This window comes from Phyllopteryx taeniolatus, chromosome 13 (assembly GCF_024500385.1).
Source record: "Phyllopteryx taeniolatus isolate TA_2022b chromosome 13, UOR_Ptae_1.2, whole genome shotgun sequence".
Lineage (NCBI taxonomy): Eukaryota > Metazoa > Chordata > Actinopteri > Syngnathiformes > Syngnathidae > Phyllopteryx > Phyllopteryx taeniolatus.
Genome location: NC_084514.1, coordinates 16,063,901 through 16,078,753, shown reverse-complemented (window position 1 = coordinate 16,078,753; position 14,853 = coordinate 16,063,901). Strand labels below are relative to the sequence as shown.

At 40.1% G+C, this 14,853-nt stretch overlaps 1 protein-coding gene across 6 annotated transcripts in view; it reads right to left on the bottom strand.

Moving 5' to 3' along the window:
- The window catches only part of dnajc17 (DnaJ (Hsp40) homolog, subfamily C, member 17), a 35,484-nt gene extending 27,212 nt beyond the window's left edge, over positions 1–8,272 (bottom strand). For all 6 annotated transcript variants that reach the window (XR_009791480.1, XM_061795117.1, XM_061795118.1 and 3 more), the window contains exons 1-3: positions 8,080–8,272; positions 1,260–1,329; positions 3–61 (exon numbers count right to left, since the gene is read on the bottom strand). Coding sequence is in view for 5 of the 6 variants with exons in the window: in XM_061795117.1 (XP_061651101.1) it covers positions 3–61; positions 1,260–1,329; positions 8,080–8,160 (210 nt within the window). In the remaining variant the exon portion in view is untranslated. The remainder of the gene's footprint in view (positions 1–2; positions 62–1,259; positions 1,330–8,079) is intronic.
- Between the last annotated feature and the right edge of the window lie 6,581 nt (positions 8,273–14,853).

Here is a 14,853-nt window from a genome sequence, read left to right as displayed (position 1 = left end):
ACCTTGGCAGCAGCATCGGTAAGCACCTCCAGAGCCTGAGACAACTGGTGGAAGAGCTCCGCTAGAGCAATGCAGAGAAAATGACCAAATTAAAAACTGAAACTGTAACCCACAAGCTTTGTATTTTTAATAAAATAAAACAGCCCAATTTGTAAGTTTGATGCATAGGTTTTGAGAAGGTTTTGTTTTAAAGGTGACACAACCCTGCAATACCGTACAAACCCCATGACTTCCACTAGCACGCCTAGAGGGGCCAATGCCGCAATCATCACTGTCACGCAATATTCCCCACCGCCTCAGTTGTCATCTGACACACACACACACACGAAAGCATACAAGAAAACCACAAGTGCTCACTATCATGCAACGCTACTGCACTATACCAGCCAGAGTTAATTATTTTCTTATGGGAGGGCTGGCGGGGTGGTATGGTTACTCCCAGTGGGTATTGACAAATTCAAACTAACAGGAGGATCTGGGGATCAGACTGCCAGCAGAGGTCAGGTTACCTGCACGCACATACTGTAACAGGCTAGAATGAAATCCAATTGGGAGAGACCTGCCATGCCCAAATTGTTACAAAGTTTGGAGTTGAGGGCAACGGAATTGTGGGCAGTGGGGGACATAGATGACACCCAAATGAAAAAAATCACCACCCCTCACAAATGCATGCAACTTTCCCCGGAGAAGCTGCACATCCCAGACTGGTTGCAGTCTCGTGCGATTGGGACAAAGTCTGTCCATGTGTGGGTTCAAGTGTTGAGGCCCTCCAAACCGCTTCTTTTCCATTTCTGGGAACCCGACCCCCTCCTTTTACATTATCCCTCTCAAGCCCCAACCCCACCAATTTCGCTTTCTTCCGCATGACATAATCATGAATTGTTTGAGCCATCCAAAAACCACATAAACCTCACTTGAAATACTGGTCAGACTTTTTTTCCAAGGTGTCTTTTTGCCCTTCTGACAAAAAAAAGCTACACAGAGATTTCTTTGCATGATTATGCATTTGCTGATTTGCGAATGCCTGCCAGACGATTCAAGAAAGCAAAAACGGTACATAATTTGACTGGTTCCATCTGGCTAGAAAATCAGGGAGCACTAAGACCCGACTAAATGCATCTATTGTTGATCTTACTGGACCTTTACGGATATTTTTAAACCACATTTTCAAAGCAAGCCCACCAAGATTCCAGATTGTTATATGACTGACTGGTTGATGGTTCCGGAGGCAAAGAATAAGCTTGAAAACATTCACTTACCTGCTTTTGGGTTGTCGGGGTTCTTATCTGGATGGCATTTCAAAGCTTTCTGTCGATAGGCTTTTTTGATCTAAAGGAAAGGAATAACACAAAAATGTACAGTATGTACTTCACAGTGGAATATGTTCAGACGGACACAAAAAGAACAAACTATCCACTTTGGCACAGGCTTTGGCAAAACTAAAAGTATAATTCTATCTTTCAGGACCGTCTGTGTTTAAATTAAAGTCAGGGACTGTATTCTTTGGATGAAATCAGCACCTGAGCTGATCCTGTTTCCTGTCCTGACACATTAATGGAAAGGAACCGCTGCGGCACATACCACAGTAAACTACCCACACAGGGCTGGGTTTGAATTGCAACATATATATGAACCGAACACTAGTCAATCTATAGTTAAAACATCTTAAAAACACAAAAATAAAAGTATACAGATAGCCATTTAGAATAACCACAGGAATGTCAGAACTATCAGGCTAGTAGACAAAACTTTCGTGGGGCTCATACCCAAGTAATATACCTGTAATGTTGTTTAACGATTTAAATACAAACTTTTTTAACGCTGGGTCATTGTCTGGAATGTTACCCATTCTTTTGTTGTTCCTGGGACGAGTTGAGTGCAACGTAACTCTCATTAAAGGAAGGAAGTGGGCTATGCGATGACACTCTGGAGCTTTCCGTACAAAAAAAATGTCACTGCATTGCACAAGTTATGATTATTCTCTCCCAGTGGTGTCAATCAGCTTTGCCTCTATTCTACATGATGTTCACATACCTGTAGTTCGTCTGAGCATAAATCAGTCTCCTGCCAATATGTTACAGGTCAAATGAAACACCTCTCATTACTCATTTGCGACAAACACATTGGCCCTCTGGCATGAATGTTCTTTTTGTCATGTTGTCCTGATTTACATGGGGATGTGTCACAAATCCTGTTTTCTCACTCAATTTTTTAAATGTATGGTTCAAACTATAAATAGCTCAAGGAGAGACCAGCCATTATAAGAGAGCTTTTCGTCTTGACTTGGCAAACACTTCGTACGGCTGCAAACTGACACGCAAAGCTGGGGCATGGTGCCATACACATGCTTATAGTTGTTCTAAGCCTACTCGCCATTTTTGCCTCCCTCTGCCGGTTCCTCCTTTTTTTCTGTGCATCCTATAAATCTCAAGTTGGAACAAATTGTAATTTACTGACATTCAAATATTACTAGATTGGAACAAATTGTAATTTCTTGATATTCAAATATTACTTTAAGGACATGGAGTAGATACTTGGACAAATCACATTTCACAAAACCAAATGGAACTGCAAAAAACATTTGATGTTTTTTTTTTTTTTTTGACTCTAGCAATATTCCTCAACTATATTCAAACTTTTCCTGCTATTTGTAGCATACTACAAACAAAGAAACAGAGAATATACTGTGGAGTATGGATTGTTAAGTATTTTTTTGTTATGTGATGAACCATTTTCTTGAAATACTTTTTATAATTGTTCAAGTTATTTTCCCTTCAGTGTTCAGGGAGCTTGTAAAAACATTGTTCTCACAATTATCTACTGGGAAATCAGATGACAACGTAAACAAGAACTATGTATTTAGAGAATTTGAACAAACATTAGATTAAATAAGGCTATTTTTTGGAACATATTTATTATTATATTTAGCCATATTTGTGAAGCAATTGGGAACAAGGCATGTTTTAATAACTAATTAATGATTGAAAAACTTTGGCCTCTTATTTTTTGCCATCTTAAAACAATTTTGACCATGAAAGGTGAAAACATTTTGACACAAATTCATGCAAGCTTTGTGGAAAGGTAGATAGCCAAACAGATGATGATGTAAGGTTTTGTACAAGAAACATTATTGGAATTGGTTAAAAACCTGACTTGACTTGTCATATTTATCAACATCTGCAGCAAGTAGACAAGCTAAACATGTCGTTGAATCTGCTATAAAGCTAGCAGATGTTTGACAATATTAGGACAAGCTCTACTGTTGGACTACTAGACTCTTATCATCTGTATTGTAGTCTGGCAGGGAGCAGCTATTTTGCAAATCATCATCATTGGCTCACTGCACAATTCAGGTCTTGGATGCAGTTAACTCATAGTGGTATGAATGTTCACTATTCTGGCTTATTCTGCCCCTGATTTGTTTGCATATCAAAACAAAAGTTTACAATTTGAATAATTCCTTTCTATGGAAATGGGGGGGGGGGTGGAAAAAGAAACTTGTTTCTCATTAGAATGAGAAACAAGTTTTTTTGTTTTTTTTTTCCCATGTCCCTTTGGGGCCTCCGTAGCTTTCAGATAAAACAGTCACAATTATACAACTTTTATTAAATGTACCGACGTGATTTAAGTAATATTAGTAACAAGTAGGTTTGCACGTACAGTATGTATTAGTTTAAAAAAGGTCATATTGACGAATGAGGAGGGGTAATAACCAATAATACCGGATAAAATCTTAAAACATAATGCTGCCTCTTGATCGCAAGTGACAAGAATATGGCAGCTAGCTAGCAGCTAGTGCACGACGCTAACATAGCAGTCGAGATAACAGTCGTCAAATTTAATGCCAGCAGCCAGATCCGGCCTTGTTTTGTATTTTGTCCCGAGTGCTGGGCGATATGTGCTTAATTAGATATCGCGATATTATTTTTCCTGATGTCGATATTTGATATGACTCGATATGTATTATATTAAAGTTTATAAATGTATAAAACCGGACCAGACAAAGTAATTTACATTATAAAGCAGAGAGTTTATTTAACAATTATAAACTACACAAAGAAATAAATACATTTTGCCGGCTTCGTATTTCAAAATACAAAGATCTCAAAATAAGAGAAGCCACTGTAGAAACCTGACCTGATTCTCTACATCCAGCTTTGGAAAATTTAAGGCATCTTTAAGTCCTTATGCAATTGTCCCATCAGTATGATCTTCGGGTGCATAGCTTGTCTGCAAATAGGTAGCTACTTTTCAGCTCCCAGTCTTCAAGGTAGTGAAGTACGTTGCACTGTGCGACGACTCCACCGGTCGATAGTTGTAGAAAAGTGTTGACAAACTTGCTGTTAACTTTCTCCCTGACATCCTTTTTGGATCCATCATTTTCCACTGTATAAATAGGAATCATGTCCTGGCTGTAGTATATAAATAGAATGACGTTACCGCCCTCCATTTGGTGCTCAACTTCTCATAACGAGAGGAGCGGAACATAGATCCTGTTAAGTTTGTTTTGTTGCGGTGACAGGAGAAGCACAGGGAGTCGCGGCTCTCTTTCGCGTGATCCCCTTTTTCCGTATTTGAGTAGTAATAAAATATTGATCAAATTGAGCTTAACAATATATCACCCAGCACTATTTGTCCCTTACTGTACCGTTACACCCCTAGCAATTACACATCTATGTGGTTTCAGTTATAACTAACCCACTGAGGGCAACCATAACTATAATGTGGCCCGCGATGAGTTTGACAGTTTGACACCCCGGAAGTGCTATTTCTTGTCAAACAGACACAAACACATGGGATTCAAATGTACAAAGAAAAGAAAATCAAAATAAAAGACATTTGTCCACCAAAAAAATGCTCAACGTCGAGTCAGGCTGAGAGTCCTATGAAGCATTTATTGTTTATTGAGCCAAAGCACATATTTTACATTATACAAATCTCACAGCACACCACCTAAGAAAAATGTCACAAAAATATATATACTGAAAAATTGATGATCTCATCTCACTTTACTCACAAATCTAATAAAGTTGTCATTACTGCTTAGATGACCACAAAACTGATACGCTCGCAGGAAGCCAAAATGGCAACAGGTGGATACATGGGTAAGTTGTACCTTTTGCCATCTAGTGGGACAGCATTTAATTGTTCTGCCTGTCATGATATGTTGCTGTCACTGAAATAGGTAGATGAAAAAAGATGTGTATTAAATTTTAAAAAAATCAGACCAATGAAGTGAACTTGGATCATTTCTTGCAGTACACCTGATGATTTCTCATGTGACACTAATGGCCGCTGCACACCGGTTGGCAATCACTTCTATGAAGCGCAATGGGATGGGAACAAAAACATGCCATTTGAAAAAAAACAAACACATATGCAGCTTAAACCGTTGACGCTGATTTAAATTAATTCTAGTGAGGTGTGTTGACAGCTCACTTGATATGCTAACATAACATAACATGACAGTTGGACACATTTTTACTACATTTGAGAAATATTGTTCTTAAATTTTGGGAGATTTGAGGTTCCGCTGTACTTCAGAGCTTTAGTTAGCAAAGAATGAATACCTGGAAGGCCAGCAAATGTTAAAGCAGACCAACAGTAGCCGAAGAGAGTGGTGAAAAATTTCTGTGATGCCCTGATCCCAGTCCGGAGTGCCCGGAGAAAACCCACCCAGGCACGGGGAGAAGATGCAAACTCCACACAAGCGGGGCCGGGATTTGAACCCCGGTCCCCAGGACTGTGAGGCAGATGTGCTAACCAGTCTCCACCATGCCGGATAACTTGTCCAAGTCAACTTTTTTTTTTTCAGCTTTTTGAGAGTGGAAGTAAAAATAAACAACTGAGATAATGTCGCTGCACAAATGCACATACCCGCTTATAACTGAAGATGTGGCTGTGTTCAGAATTAACCAATCAGATTCAAACTTCTGTTAAAAGCGAGTCAGGAAACACGTCACCATTTTTAAAAAATAGCTCTGTTTAACCCCAAATAAAGTTCAGAAGTTCTAGTAGGCTGTTCCTGACATTTTCTTTTCTTTGCAGCAGAAGTTTTGTCCAGCCTTAGTTTCATCAGATTATAACAAATTCTCCCAATCACATGTAGGAAAATCTGTTTTGGACCCATGAAGCAAAGCTTTCACTTTTTGGCAATAATTCCAAAAGGTATGTTTAGCACAAACACAACACTTCTCTCCACCAAAAGAACAGCATACATACAGTGAAGCACGTGGAAGAAGCATCATGCTTTTGGGTGCTTTTTCTTCAGCTGGAACAGGGCCTAAGGCTAGGTGGATGGAATTATGAGCAGTTCGATATACCAGCCAGTGTTTGTACAAAACAATCAGGCTTCTGCTAGGAAGCAAAATAAAAATAATTAACAAGAAAAAAAAAAACTACAACAGTTTACGTGTATTTGGAGTTAATCAGAGGCACTTCAAATGGTGGTAGGTTTGTGCCGACTCCCATTTAACAAGAGTAAGAATGTGATTGGTTAATTATGACCACAGCCACTCCCAGTTATAAGAGGGCGTGCACGCTTGTGCAACCACATTATTTCTATATTATCATTTGTTTATCTTTACTTACCCTCTCAGAAATATTTTGTTACAATTGAGTTGTACAGGTTAAAGGTCACATTATCCGTGGAAAAAGTTTTGAAATTATTTATGAAACCTGGTATTTAAACAGGGTTGTGTATAAAGTACTTTTTGCAGCCACTGTATGTTGTGTGGCATCTTGGCTGTTTGTCTCACCAAGTAATCAGTGGAAGTTAAATCTGCCTTTAGGTCATTGTGAGCTAATGCTTGTTGATATGCATGGGCACAGAGTATATACTGTACATAAGTGCACCCCAATTTTAAATCACAGGTCAATCATAAGCTCCCATTTGCCAGCTTCCACGGTATTGCTCAGTCAACAGAAGTGACGGCAAAATTGAAGCAGAAGATGAAGAATGCAAATCTCGGATGTCAATAGAATAGTTTTTACAAGCCATGACAAAGCCCACAGTAATATGCTCTAGGATGAGTTTCTTCCCTTTTTTGTGATAAACAACATCGAGCAGTAGGCCAAACAAATGCCCATCAGCTGACATCTGTCTTCATTGTGTAATGGTTGAAGACCCCACAGACTAAATGTACTGCCCACAAAAATATCACATCCCTCACAGCAATCAACAGACCTCACGGAACCAGTCAATTGAGTTTTAGAATCTGTTTTAATTCTGGCCCCAAAACAACCACTGAGTTCTTGCAGCATAATCCTCTGGAGAGCACATGGCTTTTTTTCCAATTAAAAAATTGACTCCTTCTCTTATTTTGGCAGCAATCTTGACTTGCCATCTAGCTTGTGGATTTAAGATGTTGGATGCTGGGAGGAGAATTGATCAAGAAGGCGCCAGATGCCGAAAGGTCAACCACTTTGGAATGTGAAATAAGATGAATAGGAAAATGGGCATAAGTAAATTAGTGTGGTCCTTGTAAAAATTACAAATAAGTGTAACTATTTATGAATAAACAGAGAATGTATTCCAAATGTCTATTGAGCCACACATTCACATTGAGGTTTAAAAAGAAGATCTTTTTTGGGGTGGGGGTGCTCGTTTAAGGGTAAAACTAAAGATCACGTCTACTAAATGTGTACCATTATTCATTCCATTTCGAATCGTTTTTGTGAACGACTAAAACCTGCGCAACGTCACCACCTAGCGGCCTTTTGAATCAACCACACGCAATACATCCACAAAGTCTGGGAAGTGTATTGGTTTTGGATCGTATTGCTCTGAAGACCCTTCCTTCTATCGTAATTACTTACAAAACAAATTACTGACCCTAAAAAGAACGTATTCATCTCAACAACCAAAAAGATTACGGAATACATGCTCCATGATAGAAACATTTATAGTTCACTGCTTACAGACATGGAATATACAACGGTTAGTCTCTCGTTACTCACGCACACCTTTGCAAGTTGATAAGCATATAAATACTCGGCAAATGCGACATTATTATTATTATTATCACACAAAAAGCTCTCCTTAGTAACACCCTGTTAGATAGTATATACAGTACGTACCTCCTTCGCTGTAGCAGTGTTTTCAATCCCAAGCAAACCATAAAGGTCCAGCTGCAGAATATCCTTTGCCTTTCCAGACATTTCTGCCCACCGTAGGTTTCCGTATTAATGCCAGAATATCAATAGAAACTGTAAAAACGACGCCCCGTTCGACAATTGTTAATGTTTGTTGTGGTTGGCGCCTTGTAATGACGTAGTAGCCGCAAAGCACCCCGGGAAATGTTATTTTCTTTTCGTGCCGCTTTTTTTCAAGTGCAACTAAACGCCCAATGCCCTTCACTGGTTCATTTACATTTCACACACAAAAACTAAACGAAACATAATACATATTGTTCTTTATCAACACTTGACTTGTACGTTTAATAAATAATTGCTTTGAAGAAGAAGGAAAGAAAGGTAAAAGCAAATGCACCCTCAAAGAATTAATTATTGGAGGTGAGTGGGATTATTTTTTTCCAAGTACAGTACGGATAAAGTATATCCGAGTGGGATTTAACGCATCTGCGGTGGCGGTGCTTGGTCGCTCTCTAGTGGAAAAAGGATGCAATTACACTGACTCTCAATGAAATGAGGAAGTGAAACTTGTGTTTTGCTATATATTTCAATTCATTATGCCACGCCAATTGTTTAATTCAAGGTATTCCTACTAGTATTGAAAACCTGTATGTTGGGCGATAGGAAGAATACACCCTGGATTAGTCGCCAGTCAATCACAGGGCACATAGAGACAGACAACTACTCACACTCACATTCACACCTTAATATAGTATATACAAATACATCATCACTAACTAATATATCACATCATGTAACTTCACATCACATTAGATAACAGGCAGTGGGCGAGTGGTCAGCACATTGGGTTGGGGGTTCAAATTTGGACTTCCTCTGCGCAGTTGGCATGTTCTCCCCATGTTTGTGTGGGCTCCCATATTCCTAAAGCCTGCATGTTAGTTCTTCTAAATTGTCTTTACCTTTGAAAATGAATGGTCGCTCGTCTCAATGTGACCTGCGAATGGCTGGCGACCAGTCCAGGGTGTACCACTAGCCCACATCTCGCAAAATGACTCCTAAAAAGGTTAAAATGCCAGTGGAGCTCTTCAAAGCAATCTGGTGACTGTCCGTCCGTCATTTTCTATACCACTTGTCCTCATTAGGGTCAGCCTATGAAACCCATCCCAGCTGATTTTGGGCAAGGGGCGGGGTACACCCTGCATTGGTCACCAGGCAATCGCAGGGCACACACAGAAAAATAACTATTCACGCTCACATTCCAACCTATTAACAATTTAGAGACTTCATTTCACCAAATATGCATTATTTGGAATGAGGGAGGAAGCCAAAGTGCCCAGAAACATTCCACACAAGAACGAGGAAATCATGCAAACGCTACACAGGACCTGAGCCAAGATCCGTACCCAGAACCTCTCGACTGTGAGGCAGACATGCTAACCACTAGGTCAATATGTAAATAAATATTATGTAATTACAATCATTCACAATCAACTGAAGTAATATCGTCTTAGTTATACAGCAGCTCTGTCTAAAATCATGTAACATCATCATTTTCATGCATCTTTTTCACAATAATTTTAAACAAGAATCTGATCTGATTGAAAATCATGAAAGACAGATGAACTACTGGCTTAGCGTAATGACCAAGATCGTCCATTTTTGCAACATTTCCTGTAAGCAGGATCCATCTTGATCTTAATCACTTAACATGCCCTGACTTGGGTTAAAGGAGTACTTTTTTCTTGTTTTTTTTTTTTTTTTAAAAAGCTTCATGAAGCTCATGCATTCACTGAACAAAGTGAATTGTCACACTGCCTCTTTTGTCGTTGACATAATTTGTGATCACCCGCTTCCATCAATATAGGCTATATCTTATCACCGAGACGGGACACACCCTGAGAGTAAAATCATTTCGTCTGCATGCATTTTTGTTGATTTAAGTTGACACCTACGTGTACATTTACTTAGATTTTTATCCTGTAGAGATCTTACGCTGTTGGTACAGCCCTAAGTGTACATAAGGAGGGAAGTTGCCTCAGCTTCGTAGAACTGTTAAGTTAAATGGTGTTTGATGATACAATATAAAACAATGCACAGGCCTGAATTGCAGCAGTCGTGCATTTGTTTATTCTTGTGGTTTGTCAGCGCTTTCAAATAATGGCCCCTTATGTCTCTGGATGAGCAAACGCTCTCATTGTGATAACACTTTAGGCTCCAGCTACACAATAGGAATTACTTTTCCTCCAAAATCCTCCAGTTTACACTAATAATCGCCACAGAAAAATATGAATAGAATATTTTTCAGATTTTGATCTAACACATTCCATTTTGCATAATCATTCAATTGTTTCAGCAGCGCGGTGGTCTAATGGTTAGCACGTCTGCCTCACAGCTCTGAGGCTCTAAAATCGTACCTTAGCAACTGCCTTCCTGTGTGGACTTTGCATGTTCTTTGTTTGTGTGGGGTAAAACATGCATCTTAGATGAATTAAAGATTCTAAATTGGCCAAAAGTGTGAATTTGAGTTTTAGTCTGAATGGTTGTTTTGTTTGTGTATATGTGTCTGATTAACTGGCGACCAGTCCAGGGTGTACCTCACCTCTCGGCAAAAGCCTGATGGCATAGGCTCAAAGCCCACCCGTGACTGACCCCAAAGAGGCCAAATGCAATAAGAAATTGATTAAATCAATTAAAGACAATATACAGCGGCTGAAATAAGTATTTAACACGTCATAATTTTTCTCAGTAAATATTTCCAAAGGTGCTATTGACATGGAAGTTTCACCAGATGTTGGGAGCAACAAGTAATTCATACATACAAAGAAAGTAAAACCAATAAGATCAGAAATTAAGTTGTGTGTAATAATGTGAAATGACACAGGGAAAAAATATTGAACACGCCAACTGGTATTTTTTAAATACTTTGGACAAAAGCCGCGGCATGGTAGCCGACTGGTTAGAGCGTCAACCTCACAGTTCTGAGGACCCAGGTTCAATCCCCGGCCCCGCCTGTGTGGAGTTTGCATGTTCTCCCCGTGCCTGCGTGGGTTTTCTCCGGGCACTCCGGTTTCCTCCTAGATCCCAAAAACATGCATTAATTGGAGACTCTAAATTGCCCGTAGGCATGACTGGGAGTGCGAATGGTTGTTTGTTTCTATGTGCCCTGCGATTGGCTGGCAACCAGTTCAGGGTGTACCTGCCCGATGACAGCTGGGATAGGCTCCAGCACGCCCGCGACCCTAGTGAGGAGAAGCGGCTCAGAAAATGGATGGATGTACAAAAGCCTTTGTTTGCAATGACAGCTTCAAGATGCCTCCTGTATGGAGAAACTAGTCGCATGCATTGCTCTGGTGTGATTTTGGAAATTCCTCCACACAAGCAGTCTTAAAATTTTGAAGGTTCCGTGGGCTTCTTTTATGGACCTTGAGTTCCAGTTCTTTCCATAGATTTTCGATTGGATTCAAATCAGGTGATTGGCTGGGCCATACTTGCAGCTTTATTTTATTTTTCTTTGAAACCAATTGAGTTTCCTTGACAGTATGTTATGGATCATTATACTGATGAAATGTTCACCCTCGTTTCATTTTCATCATCCTCGTAGATGGCAGCAGATTTTTGTCAAGAATGTCTTGATACATTTGCCCATTCATCCTACCTTCAATAATGTGAAGTTCACCAGTACCATTTGCTGAAAAGCAGCCCCACACCACCATGTTCCCACCTCCAAACTTCACTGCTGGTGTGGTGTTTTAGGGTGCATTGTGGTATCCAAACAGTTTTACTCTCATCAGACCAGACTATATTCTCCCAGTATTGAACTTGCTTGTCCAAATTTTGTTCAGCAAACTTTAAACAAGCTTTGACATGTTTCTTTTTTTTTCAGCAGTGTGGTCTTGCGTGGTGAGTGTTTCTACAGGCCATGGTGGCAGAGTACATTACTCACTGTTTTACTTGTGACAACACTTCCTGCTAATTCAAGGTCTTTTAAGCTCCACAGGTCCTTGGCTCTTGGACAACTCTTCTGATTATTCTTATCACTCCTCCGTCAGAAATCTTGCGAGGAGCACCTCCATCCATCCATTTTCTGAGCCGCTTCTCCTCACTAGGGTCGCGGGCGTGCTGGAGCCTATCCCAGCTGTCATCGGGCAGGAGGCGGGGTACACCCTGAATTGGTTGCCAGCCAATCGCAGGGCACATACAAACAAACAACCATTCTCACTCACATTCACACCTACGGGCAATTTAGAGTCTCCAATTAATGCATGTTTTTGGGATGTGGGAGGAAACCGGAGTGCCCGGAGAAATCCCACGCAGGCACGGGGAGAACATGCAAACTCCACACAGGCGGGGACGGGGATTGAACCCCGCACCTCAGAACTGTGAGGCTGACGCTCTAACCAGTCGGCCACCGTGCCGGCCGCGAGGAGCACCTGATCGAGGCAAATTTATGGTGGTATGATTGGCTTTCCACTTACGTATTATGGTATGGCCCCAACCATGCTCACTGGAACATTCAGAAGCTTAGATATGCGCCTGTTACCAATGCCATCGTTATGTTTTGCAACAATTACTTTGCGATGGTCTTGAGACAGCTCTCCACTCTTACCCATCATGAGATGCGTCTTGACTCACACCTTGGCAATAAGACCTTTTTGTAGGCCATAAATTAGGACTGAAACAGCTAATACATATTTGCACTGACAAGGGGCTGAGTTGCTATTTGATTATTGATAGACATTAGGTGTTGTCTTGGCTTTCCATGCCTTTTTGCACCTCCCTTTCTTCATGTGTTCAATACTTCCCCCCTGACATTTCACATTATTACACACAACTTATTTTCTGAGCTTATTTGTTCTACTTTCTTTGTATGTATGGATTACTTAGGTTGCCCCCAACATTTGATAGAAATTTCATGTCAATAGCACTTTTGGAAATATATTTAGTGAGAAAAATGTACATTTTTATTTTGCATTGCGCAAAACTACATTCTTTACCAAACAGTCATAAGCATACACCCAATGATAATTTTCCCACTTGCTTCATCCTAACTTGCTTATTTTAATGTGGGAGAAAAAAATGCAAACATGTTCTTTTGGCAGTTTTGTCTTGATTTGTGAAACACCTTGATTATTTCTGTTCAGACAAGACCAGTCTACTGTAAACAAACTTGTCTTATGGTTGGCATTATCTTTTATACTGTTTCAGCAATTGACTGTTGGTCAAAATGTTTAAAAAAATGCATTTTAATAAAACAAATAAATGTGACTAACAAAAACAAAATGTCTCCACCATGTCTTTTTATTAATTAAAAAAAACATAAGTTTAGTTACAAAGTAAGACCACTACTGTACTTCAATAGGTTTTTCAGGTACAGTATCTTAAATTTCTGATGACTTTTTAATTTAATTCCATTCATGTGATCAGAGATCTATACTTTCTAGTCCTTGCTTTGTCAAAATAGACTCATTACTTTCAAACAATGCAGGCGTCAACACAACATAGAAAGAGAGGGGGGAAAGTTTATTGAGTATAATTGAGGACTTGGGGACATATGGCGGGAAAACCAGGATAGAAGTGACATGAAGGAACATGAACCAGGGAGTACTGCATTAACAAAGATGACAATTGATTCGAAGCAAGATATTCCCCATCCATGGCCTTATTGAAGGGAATTGTTGCTGTTGTAGGCTACAGAAATGATTCGTGGGGAATGTGGCGAGGTGTTTCAGTCGTTGTTATTATTAGCTAATTTTGCATTTTGTTTTATTCAGATCAAAACATTAGCAAAGTAGGGAACACGTTTTGATAACATAAAAGCCTGAGCCAACGCTGGCTATACTGTTGGCTTAAAAGAACATTGTTGTTGTGGTCAAAACATTTTTACTTTTGTACTTCAGTTCATTTTAAAGTCTGTACCTTTTTTGTTGTTGTGGTTTTGTGCACTGCATTTGGCTGTCGAGCAGTTCAGGGTGTATTGCCTCTCGCCCCAAAATAGCTGGGATAGGCTCCATCACCCTCTCTCCAATTGCGACCCTAGTGAGGATAAGCAGTGCGGAAAATGAATGAATGAATGAATACTTTTTTATACTTTTACTTAAGTAAAGGCCTCTATATAATAAAGTACAGAGTGCGAGTACTTTTGTCATCTGCGGTTGCTTAATTTTGGAAGAACGATTCAACTAGTCCGCAAGAGTTCGGCTCCAGCTGCTGGGATGCAGACGAGCGTGAAGGAGGAGAGCTCGCCAGTGGCTGCGGTCACTTCGGAAACCGCAGGAAAATAGACAACACGGGTTAAGGCAGGAAAATATGTGAATACCTTCATAATAAAGCAGCGACAGCGAAATGCCGCCATTGACACCGACGCGAGAGTTCAGAATCTATTTTGATTGTCATGGTTACGCTATGACCAACGGCTCACGATTCATCATTCATTTTTGGTTGGTTTGTTAGAATTCCGTCGCAGGAGGCTGAACGTAGCAGACGAAGGGAAAGCTGAAGTGGTTCAATGGAGCCTCATTGCTCGACCTTAACTCCGCCGTTAGCTTGCATTGCTAGTTTTAGTGCGGTGATAATTCACTCCAACCCCCTTTGTCAAGGCAGTTAACCACGTTTGGCGAATAGTTATCACTTTTGTTCGTCAATAATGGCAGGAGACGTGTTGCGGTGGCGTTCTCTCGTCTTCACTACTTTATTGCAGAAGACACGAGCGGAAGTTGCAGCGTGGCGTTGAATTCTACTTTGACGTCACTCTTTTAAACA